A 21,404-nucleotide genomic window follows, 5' to 3' on the forward strand; every position below is an offset into this window, starting at 1 on the left:
GGAGGTTAGTATTAGAGATAGGATCCTATCGTTTTCATAAGAGTTTAATATTAGTGATAGAGTCCTGATGTTTTCATATGACATTAATTATTAATTATATCTTTAAAATAGTAATTCTGAAATAACCATGAAATCCATGGAAACATGTAGCCGCTAAAAAATAGTGAATTCACAGTATATCAAGTACATAATTCATGCATTTAATACAATGGACAAAAATTTAATAAACTCCACTATTTTTATAGTATATTGTCTTCAAGAAAAATGATAGGCTCAAAAGAACTAAAAGTGCCAGGAAATGTAATGCATGCAATAATAACCAAAGAGAAGTTATATGAAGTGAAATTAGAACTCAAGCATAGGTAACACATTCATTCCAAAATTCACTCCCCCTGCAAGTTTGGTCAAAAGAAATAAAATGAAATAAGAATTACAACACCAACAAGGTAAATAAATGAACAGATGGATGGAAAAAGTGAATCAATTACATTGCAAAATTTTTTCAGCTAAGCCACGAAAAGAAATTTAATCACAGTTGCACAATACCAAAAGTTCCTCCTCAGCTTCCCTCTTGAGCTGTTCCCGTTTTTTCGTTTCCTCCTCCTCCCATTCTTGCTGGCGTGCTTTCTCCATTCTTTGCTCTTCCTCCCACTCACTCTGTCTCTGCCTCTCTGCTTCCCTCTGTCGCTCAGCCTCTCTTTGCCTCTCCAACTCCTTTTGTCTCTCTAACTCTCTATTTCTTTCAGCTTCTTTCTGTTGTTGTCGTTTTCTCTCTGCTTCTTTATTTTCTTGATCCTCCTTTTGCTTCCTCAATGCCTCTTCTGCCTCTTTTTGTTTCTGTTGATCATTAAAAAAATAAAATTTAAGAGTTGAAGATGAGTACTTGGAAAATTACTCAAATATAACTTGTTGAAAATTGTTTTTCTTTATAAACTCAGATATATGAATTAAAATTATGAAATGGTAAGAAGACAGTTTTAAAGTTTTAAATCAGTACATCATTATTATATCTCCCAATAATATCTGCCTAATCATTAACATATCCCCATCCAAATAGCTTTGCTTGAAACTTATGAAGAAATCAACCAAATATAAAATGACTGAGGATCCACCAAATATAAAATGACTGAGGATCCACCAAATATACAATGACTGAGTATCAACCAAATTTACAATGACTGAGAATCCACCAAATATACAATGACTGAGGACCCACCAAATATACAATGGCTGCAGATCAACCAAAAACACTGTGACTGAGGATCCACCAAATATACAACTGAGGATCCACCAAATATATGACTGAGGATCAACCAAATATACAATGGCTGAGGATCAACCAAATATACAATGGTTGAGGATCAACCAAATAAACAATGGCTGAGGATAAACCAAATATACAATGACTGAGGATAAACCAAATATACAATGGCTGAGGATCAACCAAATATACACTGACTGAGGATCAACCAAATATACATTAACTAAGGATCTACCAAATATACAATGGCTGAGGATCAACCAAATAAACAATGGCTGAGGATCAACCAAATATACAACAGCTGAGGATAAACCAAATATACAATGGCTGAGGATAAACCAAATATACAATGGCTGAGGATCAACCAAATATACAATGGCTGAGGATCAACCAAATATATAATGACTGAGGATCAACCAAATATACAATGGCTGAGGATTCACATTCAAATTTAATCAGCAGAATGATGGTTCACCATAAGAAATTATTTTTGAACATGAAACTCTTTGTATCCCTGGGTTATCAAATTTCATTATAAATATTATGGAACTAACCAATTGTAGGTTGTATACTGCTCATAAATTTCTTAGGTTTTAACAAAAGATTTTTTTTTTGGCCTTTAAACAAAAGTGACGCTATCATAATAACCACATTTACACTAATAATACACAATTTACTGGCTACAAATAATATCTTCTGCTGCAAAAGGGCAGAGTATGGTCCCAAAGGCAAAGCAAAAGGGTACAGTTTGGTCCCAAGGGCAAATCAATTGGGCATAGTTTGAGCCCAATGACAGAAAGCAAGAGTCAAAAATCCACAGGGTGAAGCAAGAGGGACCCAAATACTCTGTTAATATTTGGCAAATAAACAAACATGTATTTTATTATTGTTTTTTTACAGCTGCAAAAAGTTTTTTAAATATGGAAATAAAATGCACTTAAATAGCACTGATGTCACAAAAGTGTTAAGTTCAAACCAGCTGGATCTGGCCTGACCAAGTAAGAATGTAAATGAAAACAATGTCAAAATATTCTACCTTCATCTGTGTAGTTACACTAAATATAAATGCCACATTCTTTATGTGATAAATAATTGTATTATCCCTTCATGTGATAAATAGTAGTATCTTCATGTGATCATTAATAGCAATTATCTTTCATGTGATAAATAATAGTATTATCCCTTCATGAGATAAATAATTGTATTATCCCATAATAATATATATAAAAGTATTATCCCTTCAAGTGATAAATAATAGCACTATCTGTTCCACTGACAAATAATATTATCTCTTCATATTATAAATAATAGCATGATTGCTTAGTATGATAAATAAATACATTATCCCTTCAACTGATAATTATATTATTCCTTCATGAGAAAAATAATAGCATTATCCCTTCATGTGATAAATAATAGTATTTTCCCTTCAAGTGATAAATAAGAGCATTATCCCTTCATGTGATAAATAATAGGATTTTCCCTTCAACTGATAAATAATATTATCACTTCATGTGATAAATAATAGTGTTTTCCCTTCAACTGATAAATAATATTATCACTTCATGTGATAAATAATAGTATTTTCCCTTCAAGTGATAAATAATAGTATTTTCCCTTCAAGTGATAAATAAGAGCATTATCCCTTCATGTGATAAATAATAGGATTTTCCCTTCAACTGATAAATAATATTATCACTTCATGTGATAAATAATAGTGTTTTCCCTTCAACTGATAAATAATATTATCACTTCATGTGATAAATAATAGTATTTTCCCTTCAAGTGATAAATAAGAGCATTATCCCTTCATGTGATAAATAATAGTATTTTCCCTTCAACTGATAAATAATATTATCACTTCATGTGATAAATAATAGTATTTTCCCTTCAACTGATAAATAATATTATCACTTCATGTGATAAATAATAGTATTTTCCTTTATGTGATAAATAATATTATCTCTTCTTGTGATAAATAAGAGCATTATCCCTTTCATGTGACAAGCAATAGTATTATCCCTTCAATTTGCAACAGGATCAAGTCTTTGAATTCATGAAACATTAAACCTCATTCAAATGACATGATACTTGTTGTTGTTGTTGTTATAAGGTTTAACGCCATTTTTCAGCACACAATAGGCTATACATGGCGGCCAGTATTAATGGTGGAGGAAGAACCCAGGAAAACCCCGTAAAGAACCACCGACCCACGAGAAGCTACTGGTAAGCTTTCTCACATATGCACATTAGCTGAATCCAAGACTCGAACTCACACAGACAGAGGTGAGATGGCAGTGATCCGTAACGAAGAGCGCTTTAGACCACTCTGCCACTCGGGGCCCCTAATGTCATGATACAATGTTAAAGTATGTCATAATGCACAATACAGCACAATGTTGTTGTTGTTGTTCTAGGGTTTAATGCCATTTTTCAGCACAAGATAGGCTATACATGGCGGCCAGTATAACTGGAGGAGGAAGAACCCTGGAAAACCCAGGGAAGAACCACCAACCCACAAGAAGCTACTGGCAGGCTTTCCCATGTACCCACGCTAGCCGAGCCTTGGACTCAGCACAATGTAATAAAGCCTTTGTGAAAGCATTATGGCAATGATCCTTTGGTGTCATAATCACAAAAGAATCAAATGTGTCATCCGTAGGATAAAGGTCCTTATGAAATAGCCTTTAACATTGTTTCACGTAAGGGACACATAATATTTTAATTAATATTAACATAGGAATGTAAGAAATTCTTCACATCTATTCTCTTTGATGTCTATTTGTTATCACCACCTTTTATTACCTTTAATAACTCTACATAAGAACTGTAATAATCACATGTCATCTAGGTTATTATGTCATCACACTCACATGCCCTTTAATCTCAGAACAGGTAAAAAAATTATGTCACCAAAAACTGCACAGGTAAACAAAAAAATACTGTGCCAGTAAACTGTCTTCAAGTGTAAAATTAAATAATTTTAAACTCTTCAATTCACAATTGGATAACATCTCTAAATGATGAAATATCAAATATCACTCAACTAAAACAACAGTGGCCATGCCATAATGCTGAACACTGTTCCCCCTCCCTCTCTCCCCACTCCCTCCTCTTTCTCCACCTATCATACCTTCCTCTCTATCTCCCACTCACTAACACTTTCCTCCTCATCTGAGTATTCAGACATCTTATTAGGACTGGCGATGTCAGGTGAAAAGCCTTCCTTTTCTACCTCTTCCGCTGTTGACCCTGGTCCTTTGGCAGGTGTGGAGTGTGTTTCACCAACTTCCTGTAAATATCCAAATTAAACTGTTCTAATTAAAGTCTTCTGATGATACCGAATTGTAATGACAGAAATTGTACATCCTTTAAATCAATACATATCTATCAAAGTACAGGTGCATCAAAGATCTTAATTTATATCAATAACAGCCAACTTATTAACTACCTTTATTTAAAAAAGATCAGTAGAATAACTAGATAAATGATGAGACATTTCCTCACACAACAATACCCACAACTCTCCTACACACCACCCAATTATGAACATAGTCTGTAGTAACAAAAAAAAAAGACCAAAAAAAACCCAAACAAGAGTCCCTCAGAGAAACTGGTGCTCTAAAGGGCACAAAGAATTTCCATAAATGCAAGATAAGATCATTTCTTTCTTTTAACTGTCAAGTCTTGACAATATTTCTAATATTCCTCAGCAATGACAAGATTTTCAAATTAGCTGCTGTTTTACATATACTGGATAACAGCATGGCACCATTTTCATTCTGGACAAAGTGGACATAGAAGTCTTCTGGTGAAATTCCCATGTCATAATGATCATCCATTCAGGGGGAATAGTTACTACAAGATTTTCAAGACAGTTGATATCATAGGCATAAAGTAATGTCCAAAAACCAGTTTAAATCCAATCCAACAGTAGAATTAAAAAGAGCAATAACTCTAACAGAAATTGCAGACATGCCAATCTTCATATGATGACCATAAGATTTACCAAGTTTCATGTGAATTCATCAAATACTGAGAGACAGTTATACTAACACACTCTTGATGGATGGAAGGGTGGAAAGAGGATGGATTGACATGAGGATTACTACATACCACCACATCTTTAACTGGAGTAAACAAATAAATAAATTGACAAATAGTCTTACTCAAGTGTTCATTTCACATTAAATTTATAAAACAAATAATAATTTCTATCATTTGCAAGTGTTATCAATTTCATTGAGAAATGGGTGCATCACAAAGGGTCCCACTCAAGACAATTTTCTTGGCAGGGCTTGAAACAGAAGAACTTGTACTGAGAAACCAAAGCTGGTAAAATTCAGGGAAAATAAAACCCATTTATGCCAAGGGGCATAGCTCCACTAAAGAACAATGTGCAAAGTTGGAAATCAAACTTATTCCAGGTCTCATCAACATAAAGATTTATCCTTAATTCAAATGAAATTCAAGAACCCCTGGTTAAATAATGCTTAGGAAACCAATGACAAGAGGAGTGAGAATCAGGGAGCATAACTCCACCAATGACACAGTGGAATGCTGCAAATCAAACTCATTCAAGACTTCGTCAATATAAAGGTATATGCTAAATCTGAAAGTTAATGCTGTGGAAACCAGAGACAGGAGACTGGACAATAAGGATCATAACTCCACTAAATGACATTGTGGAATACTGAAAATCAAACTCATTCAAGGTCTCATCAATATAATTCATAATGCCAATTTGGTTGAAATCCAACATTCCTTGGTGAAGTAATGATAAGGAAACCAAATAAAATATGCATGCCAATTTGGTTGAAATCGAAAAATCTTAGGTGAAACTAAGAAGCAAAAATGAGGTCAGGCAAATCTGAGATTGTAATTTCTCCAAACAATAACACAGATGACAAATACTCGCTTTCGAGATCCCATCAATATCAACCTGCATAAAAAGTTTAAATACAATCTGTTCTGGTGATGTTGTTGTTGATGTGTTTCACACCATTTTTCAAAATATCATGCATGGTGGCCAGTATAACTTATGGAGGAAGAACCTGGGAAAATCCCACTGACCAACAGGAAGCCACTAGCAAGCTTTCTCATATGCACAAATTGGCCGAGCCCTAGACTCAAACACACATAGACAGAGGTGAGATGGTAGTAATCAGTAAATGTGAGCACTTTTGATAAATCGGCCCCCAAGGGACCCGCTGGTAAAGTAATCTAGCTGAACTAAATTGCTGACATACAGAAGGGTGAAGGAATAGCTGGACAGATAATGTGATCAGTGTATGTCTTCAACAACTTTGTTCTGCAAGGCCCTAATAGGTTCTAACACTTGTTTTGGTTTGCTTAAGTTTTATCATTTATCATTAAAAAGAAACTTTGTTGCCATGGATAAAAAGCACCTATTTAGTTTATGAAAATTTGAGCATAACCCTCAAAGCACAACCTATGACTGAGTTATACAGTAAAACCTGTCTTGAAGGACATCTGTTATCAGAGAAAATCTGTCTTGACAAGCCAGATTCTCAAAGCACGCATTGATTGATTATACAGCTATGAACTGTAATAAGAGACCACCTACATTTCAGTCAAAAAGAAGTAAAACATGTATACCAACACTTACTGAATGAAGTAAAGCATATATGCCCACACTGCTTACCAAATGAAATAAAACATGTATGCCCACACTGCTTACCAAACGAAATAAAACATGTATCCCAACACTGCTTACTAAATGAAATAAAACAGGTATGCCCACACTGCTTACTAAATGAAATAAAACATGTATACCCACACTGCTTACTAAATGAAATAAAACATGTATACCCACACTGCTTACTAGATGAAATAAAACAGCTATGCCCCCACTGCTTACTAAATGAGATAAAACATGTATACCCACACTGCTTACTAAATGGAAAAAAACAGGTATGCCCACACTGCTTACTAAATGAAATAAAACATGTATACCCACACTGCTTACTAAATGAAACAAAACATGCATACCCACACTGCTTACCAAATGAAATAAACATGTATACCCATATTTCATAAAAAAAAGTAAAGCATGTGCACCCACACTGCCCACTGAATGAAGTAAAGCATGTATGCACACTGCTTAACAAATGAAATAAAACATGTATGCCCACACTGCTTACCAAATGAAATAAAACATGTGTGCCCATATTACAGGAAAAACGAAGTAAGCATTTATAGCCACAATGCTTACCAAATGAAATAAAACATGTATGCCCACACTGCTTACCAAATGAAATAAAACATGTGTGCCCATATTACAGGAAAAACGAAGTAAGCATTTATGGCCACAATGCTTACCAAATGAAAGAAAATATGTATACCCACAATGCAGACCAAATGAAGTTAAACATGCATAACCCACATTGGAGACCAAATAAAATCAAGGTTAAATAATTTTCCAAACTGTACATAAATGTGAAAAACTGTAAAAGTGGCATCAAAAATATATAACCAGTTCTTCTATTTATGCATAAAAAATACATAGAAAATTTTGTGTCTATCCCAAGTTGCTCTTTTTGATAAAATGTGCAAACAACGTTTCAGTACATGTCCAAAAACTAGCGAAAAATAAATGCACAAAAAATTTAAAACCTGTAAAGACAAAAAAATCTAATTAGGTCATCTATAAATGAATATCAAAATGCCCACCAAAACTGATCTGTCAATTCCGTTTTTGCAAATCTGTACAAACAACGTTTTAATGAAAAAAGTCCAAAAATGGTTTTTAGAAGTGTGTTAAAAAATACTAACAAATTGCTGTAATGACCTGAAAATCTTGCCAGATCATCCACACATGGCCATGATGAAGTCTGAAACTTCATGGTTCAAAGGATTTTGGCTATCATGCTAAAACTGTTTCTGGGTGGAAAGCAAACTGTTGTATGGAATTTCAATAGCGAACCAATATAATCCCTTCTGATGTGACGCTGAGGGCATAAATATGTCTAATGAACCTAATTATCATTTAGCATAATTTTTTGCAGTACTCATGAAAATATATACATTATTGCTTGGCATAATTCTGCAGTACTCGTGAAAATACATGCATTATTGCTTGGCATACTGCACTACTCATGAAAATACTTATTATTGTTTACCATAACTTTGCAGTACTCATGAAAATACATACATTATTGCTTGGAATACTTTTGCACTACTCATGAAAATACACTTATTATTGTTTACCATAATTTTGCAGTACTCATGAAAATACATGCATTATTGTTTGGCATAATTTTGCAGTATATACATTTATTATTGTCTAGTGTAATTTTGTAGTACTCATGAAAATCTACTCATTTATGAGGATTTAGTAGTTAATTTTCCTAGTAACAAGATTTCAAGATATCCAAAAATAATCTTATTTTGAGATAGAAACATAAAGGTCTTGAATCGCTATTCTTAAGAAACCAATGCCAGTACATCATCATCACTGCTCCATGCTGATGCATCTGAATCTTCTTCCTCTTCCTCCTCATCATTTTCACCAACCTCATCCTCTCCTTCCTCCTCATTTTTATCAATCTCCTCTTCTTTCCAGTCAGTTTCAATCACAGTTTTTTGTGGATTGGAGGTAGGGGTTTCCACACTTCCAGAAGGTGAGTTTACATCATAAGGGGAGGGAGTATTAAAGAAAGTGACAACCTCATGGATTGTTTCATCCTGACCGTCAGCCACCTCCTCTGTATCCTCATACTCCAATTCCTGAACCTCCTCATCCTGAAATGTTATCAGCACATTCAACAAGGGCACAACATTTCTTTCAGCAAAGAAATTTCAAAAACCTTAAAAATTACACAATCTAAACCCAGCTGTAAAAAAAAGTTCATTGTTAACATTATTCCATGTAACAAAACAAAACTATTTCAATGAGACAGATACTGGTTCAACCCTAAACAAGTCTTAGTCTTGTCTAAACAAGTCTACATCTTGTCTAAACATGTCTTAGTCTTGTCTAAATCTTGTCTAAACAAGTCTTAGTCTTGTCTACATCTTGTCTAAACAAGTCTTTGTCTTGTCTAAACAAGTCTTTGTCTTGTCAACGTCTTGTCTAAACAAGTCTTAGTCTTGTCTAAACAAGTCTTAGTCTTGTCTATGTCTTGTCTAAACAAGTCTTAGTCTTGTCTATGTCTTGTCTAAACAAATTTTAGTCTTGTCTAAGTCTTGTCTAAACAAGTCAGGTCCAACAGTTACTACAAACAACATAAACCCAGATTTACTCTTGTTTAATTGTCCCAGGAAATCAGGATCTATGCTGTTTGTGTTACTAATTAGTTCCAACTGCATAGATCAAGACCTGTCAGTGCATAATACATCAATAGATTTGAGTCTGTGCAGTTTGCAGTTGAATCAAACTTATGAGCATATTTGGTCCATAAATCATTCCCTTTATCAACATAAAATTAACTTTCATAAATGACCTGCAGTAAATTGGTTCCACTTTTGGCATCATACAAAAATCACTGTCAAGACAAAAGTCTGATTAAGATGATCCAATGCCTTTTATTTGCCTTTTATTAATAAACCTGCCTTTAAACTACATGCTATTTACTTTTGTGGAATTCGTGTAGGAACCTATCCCAAAAATAAATATATAGCAGCAAATTCCTGTTCTTAAAATATACAATTAGTGGCCAATACATGAAATTAAATATCTCCAAGTGATTTATTAGCAGGAAAATGCAAAATTTAGCAGCCATGAACAACAACAAAATTGGTTTATAACTTCTTTTTCCAACCCATTATGCCATGGTCTAGAACTGACATTGTGATGAACAAGTTTTTTGGATCTAATATAATTAGGGTTCAATTGCTGGTGGCCCATTTCTAATTCTTCATAATTTCTTGTCTTCTCTGGTTACATCATTACATCTCCAACAAGGAACCACTTTAAAAGTGATATATTACCCTATCTAATACCTATCTATTAATGGAAATCCATGGTTGACTGCTTCAGTACTCAGTTCAACAACTGATGAATGAAATGTTAACAGATGCAATAAGCTGTGAGTTTCCAGCAACCATATTACAGTTAACCACTCACAAACTCGTAGCTAGTGAAATTTGTTTCACAGAATTAAAGATGAATCTAGTGTTGACTGATCCAGTTCAAACAATTACCACTAAAAATTGTGGGGCTGTTTCAGCTGCTAGATGAATCAAATAAACTTTAGTTATGATCAAATTCTGATTTCATGTCTTAGAGGGAACCAGGGTAACTCAGTTGGTAAAGCATTAGCTTCATAATCCAAGGATCATGGGTTAGATACATGCCCAGTCTCGATGAGTCAGCTGCATCAGTGTATCCTAATGAAAGACACTTTGTACCCATGTCCTTGGTATGGTACAGCCAATAATGTGACAAAAGTACCACTAAAACCAACACACAAAAAACCATGTCTTAGAGAAAAAGAAATACTCTGACAAACTGAAATCTGAATATCAAGACAATTAATTATCTTAATAAACAAATTAATTATGATATGTATCTACTTTCATGCAATTTCTGTCTGCCATGAAAAAGGTACCAACAAAATCTTGTTTCAGTGCTACACCTGTTTCTAATCAATCTAATACATCTAAGTTTTAATGACTGTTACAAGTCAGTCTAATGTATCTTGATCCTGATGAACAGTACAAGTCAATCTAATGTATCTAAGTCTTGATGAATGGTACAAGTCAATCTAATGAATCCAAGTCTTGATAAACTGCACAAGTCAATTTAATGAATCCAAGTCTTGACGAATTGTACAAGTCAATCTAATGTATCTAAGTCTTGACAAATTGTACAAGTCAATCTAATGAATCCAAATCTTAATAAATGGTAAAAATCAATCTAATGAATCCAAGTCTTGACGAATTGTACAAGTCAATCCAATGTATCCAAGTCTTGACGAATTGTACAAGTCAATCTAATGTATCTAAGTCTTGACGAATTGTACAAGTCAATCTAATGTATCTAAGTCTTGACGAATTGTACAAGTCAATCTAATGAATCCATGTCTTGATAAACTGCACAAGTCAATTTAATGAATCCAAGTCTTGACGAATTGTACAAGTCAATCTAATGAATCCAAGTCTTGATAAACTGCACAAGTCAATTTAATGAATCCAAGTCTTGACGAATTGTACAAGTCAATTCAATGTATCTAAGTCTTGACGAATTGTACAAGTCAATCTAATGTATCTATGTCTTGACAAATTGTACAAGTCAATCCAATGTATCTAAGTCTTGATGAATTGTACAAGTCAATCTAATGAATCCAAGTCTTGATGAATTGTACAAGTCAATTTAATGAATCCAAGTCTTGACGAATTGTACAAGTCAATCTAATGTATCTAAGTCTTGACAAATTGTACAAGTCAATCTAATGAATCCAAATCTTAATAAATGGTACAAGTCAATCTAATGAATCCAAATCTTAATAAATGGTAAAAATCAATCTAATGAATCCATGTCTTGACGAATTGTACAAGTCAATCCAATGTATCCAAGTCTTGACGAATTGTACAAGTCAATCTAATGAATCCAAGTCTTGACGAATTGTACAAGTCAATCTAATGTATCTAAGTCTTGACGAATTGTACAAGTCAATCTAATGAATCCAAGTCTTGATAAACTGCACAAGTCAATTTAATGAATCCAAGTCTTGACGAATTGTACAAGTCAATTCAATGTATCTAAGTCTTGACGAATTGTACAAGTCAATCTAATGTATCTATGTCTTGATGAATTGTACAAGTCAATCTAATGTATCTATGTCTTGACAAATTGTACAAGTCAATCCAATGTATCTAAGTCTTGATGAATTGTACAAGTCAATCTAATGAATCCAAGTCTTGATGAATTGTACAAGTCAATCTAATGAATCCAAGTCTTGATGAATTGTACAAGTCAATCTAATGTATCTAAGTTTTGATGAATTGTACAAGTCAATTTAATGAATCCAAGTCTTGATGAATGGTACAAGTCAATCTAACATAATGTTTCTAAATCTTGATAAATGGTACAATTCAATATAATGTAATTAACAAACAAGATAATCTGCAAACAATTCTCCAGGACCTCACCTCAAAAATGTTAACATGAAAGAAACCACTCCATGTCACCACTTTATATCATAATCAGGTATGATCTAACTAAATTTCTCAAAATTATTCTTCAGATTTTAAAAGATCTTGCTTTTAATATTTCTAATACTTTTGGGGATTTATATCAAAGGAAACGATGTAAGAAAAAATAAACAATTATCAAGTTTAAAAAATAGACAATTTTTATTTGTTTTATTAATACAAAAAAAGGAGTTGAGAATTCATTAAATCTAATGTAATCTTCAATATTTCATCACAATTCATACAAGACTCTTCTTTGTAGGAGAATTCATGATTGTATGTTTCCAGCTTAATCATTTATATCTGCTAAATATTTTGAAATTTATCACTTACAATTAAACAGTAAATATGACATTAATAAAATCTCAATTTGTGTCAGAATAGTTAAGAAGTTTATGGAAACTGTGGCCAGAATATTATCTGGCCACAACCAGCTCACAAAGGGTAAGTCCAAGCGGACATAGATGATCAAAATGTGTGTTAGCCCAAACTTTCAAACCTTGGACATGTACAGGAACAACCAGATCTCATCGATTCTGAAAATGTTGACTGCTTCTATAAAATGCTTTGGCTACCTCTAATCACATGTCACCAAGCTATAATTATGTCACCAAGTTATAATCGCATTTCACCTAGCTGTAATTACATGTCACCGAGCTATAGTCACATTTCACATAGCTATAATCACATGTCACCAAGTTATTATCCAATTATAAGCAGCCTTTACTGTCCAAGATGTGCAAGATGTATGAAATACGAAACACAATCAAAACATGAATTTGAGCAATAATTTAAGGTTCAAAAAATGAAATAATGATATGTCAACAGAGCAAGGAATACTTTTTCCTTACAAGCATGATAAAGGTAAAAACTTTAAAAAGAAAATAAATATTTTATCAGCTAAAACAAGAAAAATTACAGGAAAAAATATTAATTTTTTTCCTGCAAAAAGTTGAACTTCTGTTAACTCTCAAGATCAGAATATAAAAAAACTGAATATTTGTTCCAATACTATGTGCAAATGTTTGTAAATGCATTTAGGAATTATGTAACTTTACTGCGGATTGCCTCCCTTTGGTAGCATACAGCCACTGCCTAACACTGTAAATTTGGTGGTAAAATGCCAAATGAAGAACACTGATTTGATAACTGCATCACACTCAGTCTGAGCTGCAATTCTGAGATCTTTGTTATACAATGGCTCAAATATAAAATGTGAAGATTTTGTTAAATACATAGGAGGAGCAAGTCTGAAAATCTTGCAATAATAGATCAAAGGGCCAACAATGTTACAAGTGTGAAAATCTTTACTTGAATTAATGGATCACATGACAGATGAAGTCACAAGGCAGACATCACATTATACCGGTGTCACAATCAGTGCAACTGAGCTGCCAATACATACCCTGGTTTATTTCTCCCCAGTTTATGTGAAGTAGTGTAGGATCCAGTAATCATGCTTGTATATACATGGAAATGATGGTCTTGTGTACTAATACATGGAAATGATGGTCTTGTATACTAATACATGGAAATGATGGTCTAAGGCTGAGATGACTCAGGGGTCACAACAGTAATAATGCTGTGGAGTTTTAAAACATTCTTTGCTGCAACAAAGATTAACACATAGAAACCACGATTCCTATATTACATGTAATTTTTACCCTTAACCCTAACCCTTACACAGAGAAAACCACATTGTTCCTATATTACATGTAATTCTTACCCGTAACCCTAACCCTTACACTGGGAAAACCACACTGTTCCTATATTATATGTAATTCATATCTTTAAACCTTACACAGAGAAAACCACATTGTTCCTATATTACATGTAATTCTTACCCGTAACCCTAACCCTTACACAGAGAAAACCACACTGTTCCTATATTACATGTAATTCTTACCCGTAACCCTAACCCTTACACAGAGAAAACCACATTGTTCCGATATTATATGTAATTCATATCTTTAACCCTTACAAAGAGAAAACCACATTGTTCCTATATTACATGTAATTCTTACCTGTAACCCTAACCCTTACACAGAGAAAACCATATTGTTCCTATATTATATGTAATTCTTACCCTAAACCCTTACACAGAGAAAACCATGAAGTTCCTATATTACATGTAATACTTACCCTTACCCCTAACCCTTGCACTGAGAAAACCACACTGTTCCTATATTATATGTAATTCTTACCCTACACCCTAACCCATACACAGAGAAAACAACATGATAACTATATTACATGTAATTCTTACCCTTAACCCTAACTCTTACACAGAGAAAACCACACTGTTCCTATATTACATGTAATTCTTACCCTTAACCCTAACCCTTACACAGAGAAAACCATGTGGTTTCTATATTACATGTAATTCTTACCCTTAACCCTAACCCTTACACAGAGAAAACCATGTAGTTCCTATATTACATGTAATACTTACCCTTAACCCTAACCCTTACACTGAGAAATCCACATGGTTCCTATATTACATGTAATTCTTACCTCTAAAAGGTCAAAAGCACCTTTATTTCTTGGAGTTCTAGGTGTCACAGCCTCATTTGTAGAGTCAAAGTCACTTCCAGTCTGAAAGTTATCAGTGACAGAAGAAATGGTAACTTAAAAACATTTAAAATATTACACTGGAATTAGTATTCAATTTTTCGTAACTACTCTTTGATCTATTGCAATATTAGTTACGACAATGGGAAATAAGAGAATATGAGAACATATGTACTGCCTATCTTAACTGCCAGAATATGAGAATCTGTACCGCTATTTCAACTGCCAGAATATGAGAATCTGTACCACTATTTCAACTGCCAGAATATGAGAATCTGTACCACTATTTCAACTGCCAGAATATGAGAATCTGTACCACTATTTTAACTGCCAGAATATGAGAATCTGTACCACTATTTTAACTGCCAGAATATGAGAATCTGTACCACTATTTCAACTGCCAGAATATGAGAATCTGTACCGCTATTTCAACTGCCAGAATATAAGAATCTGTACCACTATTTTAACTGCCAGAATATGAGAATCTGTACCGCTATTTCAACTGCCAGAATATGAGAAACTGTACCGCTATTTCAAACGGCCAGAAAAATATAAATCAAGAATTTCTTTATCAAGTAATCATTCTGTGAAGAAACAACACATACCAGGAATGAAAAACGAAACCCAACAGTTGCTTATTTTCAGATAATCTAACCCATGCAAAATGTCACTTTAGTTCCTCTTCCAATTAATGTGGAAATATCAAACCACTTTTCAGATGAATGTTGTCTTGAATCTAGGACACATGAATTATAAAACTTGCAAAATGTCAAACATTTTTCTGTTGTTCTGCGGATAACAACAAAGTGTTGGATTTCTTTTGCATCAAAAGTACAATTCTGTATGTAGTTAACAGTTAACTTAAGGAAGTGTTTCTAATCCCATCTTTTTTTGCTATCCATATTTCTGGTAAACTTTGTTGATCTCCTTCAGGTCATCTTATTGTTGTTGTTGTTGTTATGGGGTTTAATGCCATTTTTCAGCACACGATAGGCTATACATGGCAGCCAGAATTAATGGTGGAGGAAGAACCCGGTAAAACCCCGGAAAGAACCGCCGACCCACAAGAAGCTACTGGCATGCTTTCTCACATACCCACATTGGCTGAATCCAAGACTCGAACCCATGCCGACAGAGGTGAGATGGCAGTGATCCGTAAAGGAGAGTGCTTTAGACCACTCGGCCATTCGGGGTCCCGTCTCAGGTCATCTTAAGTGTCTTCAACAGTTTAACCTAAGTTATTTATATTATCTGCCTCAAAATTTACCAAACCAAGGTAAGTTAGGATATTTAAGAGTAGAAACATATTCTAGCAGCTTGTAACAGTATTCTCACCTACATCTTTTTACTTTAGAATCTGACTTTGGGGTGCTTTATTGTCTTTTCCTACAAAATTTCATGAGTTTTATAACATTTTTCCATAATTATCTGCATTTCTTTATCAGGAAATATTTCTTTTCTTGCAAAGATTAACTTTTTATTCTTCAAGGCACACCATTTTGTGTTAAGTTTGAAGTTGAACTTAACTTATAAGCAAGTATATATGGTACAACTTAGTGTTTTGCTTGGCAGCAGCTTATTTGTCATCAAAATGTCTGACCCTGAGATCATAAAAATTCTGACCTTGAGCTTAAGATTCCACGTCAACCAATCAGAAAGAACTTTACAGTCTGTATCAATTGATCACAAGAATATTACAGTTTTTAAGCTTTCTGATTGGCTCTTTGAGCCTCCTCAGCCTTTTCCATCGCATGATAAAAAACTCAGCATGCAAATAGTGGCCATCTTGACCTGCCCTCATGCCCAATATTGCTAAGTCACAAAAACCTCTGTGATGTCACAACAATTTGAAATCATGTCATCAGTATCCAAACAATTGTTTAATGCTATGGAAACTGAATTATTGCTGCAAATTTATTCTAGCTGAAAGCTAAAATTAAATTAAAAATTAAAAGTGCAGGTATTTCATTGATTGTGAAACTGTATTTTGATGTTTATTTTTCTTAATGAGAATCTATTCCATGCATCTAGCTGAACAATCATTTGCCTAAAACTGACTAATTTGGAAAGTATAACTATGATTGCTTCTAATCTCTTTCACAGAGTGATTTGACTTAATGCAGATAAAGATAGAATTTCCAAAATTGCATGATTGGTTTATCTGAAATGCAAACTCAAGTTCAGAATTTAAATGATCACCTGGCCTGGTTGTGATAGGAAATCTTAAAACTTCTCACAAAATTAGGACAAGGGAAGCAACTCTTGGTGACTGTGAAATACTTAAATGCTCATACCACTCTGGATTAGAAACACACCAAAACTATCATTACAAAAGTGCATAATAACATTTACTTAAAAATTTGTTCTGGTTAGGCATGCCACACAAATCAGATTGGTAAAAACTACATAAAAATTAAAATCAGATGCAAAATGGTACAGAAATGCTTTCAAACTTATGTGTTAAGTGAATAAATCTTCTGTAAATATACAGTATATAAAATATATGACTAAAACTGTATACAGATGCAGTATTCTCAGGGAAGCATGCAGAGTGAGAGAGTAATGGATTACATTTGAACACGATAACTAACAAACTGGTATGCAACAAGGAAATCCTATCAGATCATGCAATGAATGGTGACTTTTAATAGTGATTGGTTAACAGTCAACACACAATAGCTTCACCAACTGCACCTCGTCCATATGGGTTGCATACTGTCCAAATACATCTTGTGATGGCCCAGGACTGTCAAGTTCATAGTTCCCACTTCCTGCAGACTGGTAATGAATCCTGTTTGAGCTATATTCCTCAACAGCCAATACCCTATCCAAATCCTTGTCAGATAAGTTTTCTGTACTTCCTCTTTTACTGCCCTGATTGTTTCCTAGCTTGTGACTAAGCCTCCTAATCAATTGACCTCCCTGAACTTCCTCCTCCTCTAGAGGTGTATGGTCTGAGGGAATGGTCTCAACATCACTAGTTTCCTCAGTGCTAGGTTCATAGTCCAAAATCACACGAGGTGCTAGATGAGGTTCAATAACATCAGCTTCTCTCACTGTGCCTCCCTCAGTCTCCTGTCGAATAAATTCCTCCTCCTCATTTAAATCTGTTCCCTGCTGAATAAATTCCTCCACCCCATTTAAATCAACCTGATTGACAGGAGTGGACTCTGGAGTTTTATTGTCTTCCTTATTCAAAAACTCTCTGTCATCACCTAAATTAGCATTTCTCCACTTTACTGTTTCTGCCTCCTTTACTTCATCATCCTCTCCACCTTCTTCCTCATCATCTATCAAAGTGTAACTTTCCTCAAAGGATCTTTTCACTTTGATCCCTTCAAATGATGCCTTAATTTTACCTCCTTTTGCTGAGATAGATGAGGATATTATCTGTGCACTTTTACTGGCTGAGGTGCCCAATTCTTTTACCTCACTTTCATTTGCAGTATCCACAATCTCTGCACCACCTGTCTCCTCATCCATTATTTCCGCAATGGTTAGAGGGGTAGCATTTTCAGAATGTGGATCAAATGAGTCTAGATTCTCTTCTGTGTCCTACACACAGTACAAGCAATCAAAAGTGTATACTATCTTGAAAAATCAAAATAAGGCCTTAAATCTAAGCAGAATCTACAGAACATTATGATTTATCAATTCTTGAGCCTTCACAAAACAACTTCTAGAACAAAATAGGTTGCCATGTACCAACATTAAGAAATATTTGTTGACAGATGCAAAAAATTTATTTGATAAAAGTCTTCATTTAAAGAGCTGCATCAACATTTCAAACTTCAAACAAGTCCTTCATGTTTTATGTAAAATTTGGTCAAATTCCACTGAGGGGTTTTTTTGGACGAGAAGTTATTATTGTTTGGCTTTTAAAACTTTATTTGGCTATAGCATTCCATGGAACAGGAATTAAGTGTGTTTCCCAAAAATGTACCAAACCAAACATCAATAGCTGGCATAAATAGGTAATGAGTCTTCAACATTGTTTCAGGTTGCTTTTGTTTTTATTTTTAGTATTAGCTGCCATACTGGATGGTAACTATTATGTAATGCTTGTCATACAGCTATGTAACTATTACATAGTGCTTGTTGTACAGCTATGTAACTATTATATAATGCTTGTCATACAGCTATGTAACTATTACAAAGTGCTTGTTGTACAGCTATGTAACTATTATATAATGCTTGTCATACAGCTATGTAACTATTACAAAGTGCTTGTTGTACAGCTATGTAACTACTATGTAATGCTTGTCATACAGCTATGTAACTATTACAAAGTGCTTGTTGTACAGCTATGTAACTATTACAAGTGCTTGTTGTACAGCTATGTAACTATTATATAGTGCTTGTTGTACAGCTATGTAACTATTACAAAGTGCTTGTTGTACAGCTATGTAACTATTATATAGTGCTTGTTGTACAGCTATGTAACTATTACAAAGTGCTTGTTGTACAGCTATGTAACTATTATATAGTGCTTGTTGTACAGCTATGTAACTACTATGTAATGCTTGTCATACAGCTATGTAACTATTTTATAGTGCTTGTTGTACAGCTATGTAACTATTACATAGTGCTTGTTGTACAGCTATGTAACTATTATATAATGCTTGTCATACAGCTATGTAACTATTACAAAGTGCTTGTTGTACAGCTATGTAACTATTACATAGTGCTTGTTGTACAGCTATGTAACTATTATATAGTGCTTGTTGTACAGCTATGTAACTATTACATAGTGCTTGTTGTACAGCTATGTAACTATTATATAATGCTTGTCATACAGCTATGTAACTATTACAAAGTGCTTGTTGTACAGCTATGTAACTATTATATAGTGCTTGTTGTACAGCTATGTAACTACTATGTAATGCTTGTCATACAGCTATGTAACTATTACAAAGTGCTTGTTGTACAGCTATGTAACTATTATATAGTGCTTGTTGTACAGCTATGTAACTATTATATAGTGCTTGTTGTACAGCTATGTAACTATTACATAGTGCTTGTTGTACAGCTATGTAACTATTATATAATGCTTGTCATACAGCTATGTAACTATTACAAAGTGCTTGTTGTACAGCTATGTAACTATTATACAGTGCTTGTTGTACAGCTATGTAACTATTACATAGTGCTTGTTGTACAGCTATGTAACTATTATATAGTGCTTGTTGTACAGCTATGTAACTATTACATAGTGCTTGTTGTACAGCTATGTAACTATTATATAGTGCTTGTTGTACAGCTATGTAACTATTATATAGTGCTTGTTGTACAGCTATGTAACTATTATATAGTGCTTGTTGTACAGCTACGTAACTATTACATAGTGCTTGTTGTACAGCTATGTAACTATTACATAGTGCTTCTTGTACAGCTATGTAACTATTATATAGTGCTTGTTGTACAGCTATGTAACTATTACATAGTGCTTGTTGTACAGCTATGTAACTATTATATAGTGCTTGTTGTACAGCTATGTAACTATTATATAGTGCTTGTTGTACAGCTATGTAACTATTACAAAGTGCTTGTTGTACAGCTATGTAACTATTATATAGTGCTTGTTGTACAGCTATGTAACTATTACATAGTGCTTGTTGTACAGCTATGTAACTTATATAGTGCTTGTTGTACAGCTATGTAACTATTACATAGTGCTTGTTGTACAGCTATGTAACTATTATATAATGCTTGTCATACAGCTATGTAACTATTACAAAGTGCTTGTTGTACAGCTATGTAACTATTACAAAGTGCTTGTTGTACAGCTATGTAACTACTATGTAATGCTTGTCATACAGCTATGTAACTATTACAAAGTGCTTGTTGTACAGCTATGTAACTATTATGTAATGCTTGTCATACAGCTATGTAACTATTACAAGTGCTTGTTGTACAGCTATGTAACTATTTTGTAATGCTTGTCATACAGCTATGTAACTATTATATAGTGCTTGTTGTACAGCTATGTAACTATTTTATAGTGCTTTTTGTACAGATATTTAACTGATGAAATGCTTGTTGTACATCTGTAACAGATGAAGTGCTTGTTGTACAGCTATGTAACTGTCATGCAGTGTTTGTGTTACATATAAACACACATTGCTCAGTTAAGTAAATGTGATGTAGTGATTTCTATACATCTATGTATGTAGTGTAGCTTAGAGCAGTGCATATTGTACATCTATGTAGCTGATGAAGTGATTGTTATACATCTATTTAACTGTCATGTTGGGAATTTCTGTACATCTATATAGCTAATGAAGTGATTGTTGTACATCTATTTAACTGTCATGTTGGGAATATTTGTACATCTATGCAGCTGATGAAGTGATTGTTATACATCTATTTATCTGTCATGTTAGGAATTTTTGTACATCTATGCAGCTGATGAAGT

At 33.8% G+C, this 21,404-nt stretch overlaps 1 protein-coding gene across 16 annotated transcripts in view; it reads right to left on the reverse strand.

The window, feature by feature from the left end:
* LOC149804145 (uncharacterized) overlaps positions 1 to 21,404 on the reverse strand; it is a 304,793-nt gene that overhangs the window by 167,917 nt on the left and 115,472 nt on the right. For all 16 annotated transcript variants that reach the window (XM_089954101.1, XM_089954099.1, XM_089954104.1 and 13 more), the window contains 4 exons: positions 14,933 to 15,013; positions 8,729 to 9,025; positions 4,395 to 4,553; positions 547 to 837 (listed from right to left, as the gene is read on the reverse strand). In XM_089954101.1, coding sequence (XP_089810227.1) covers positions 547 to 837; positions 4,395 to 4,553; positions 8,729 to 9,025; positions 14,933 to 15,013 — 828 coding nt within the window. The remainder of the gene's footprint in view (positions 1 to 546; positions 838 to 4,394; positions 4,554 to 8,728; positions 9,026 to 14,932; positions 15,014 to 21,404) is intronic.

The sequence above is a fragment of the Sinohyriopsis cumingii genome, chromosome 3 (assembly GCF_028554795.1).
Source record: "Sinohyriopsis cumingii isolate HCF-2022 chromosome 3, ASM2855479v2, whole genome shotgun sequence".
Classification (NCBI taxonomy): Eukaryota; Metazoa; Mollusca; class Bivalvia; order Unionida; family Unionidae; genus Sinohyriopsis; species Sinohyriopsis cumingii.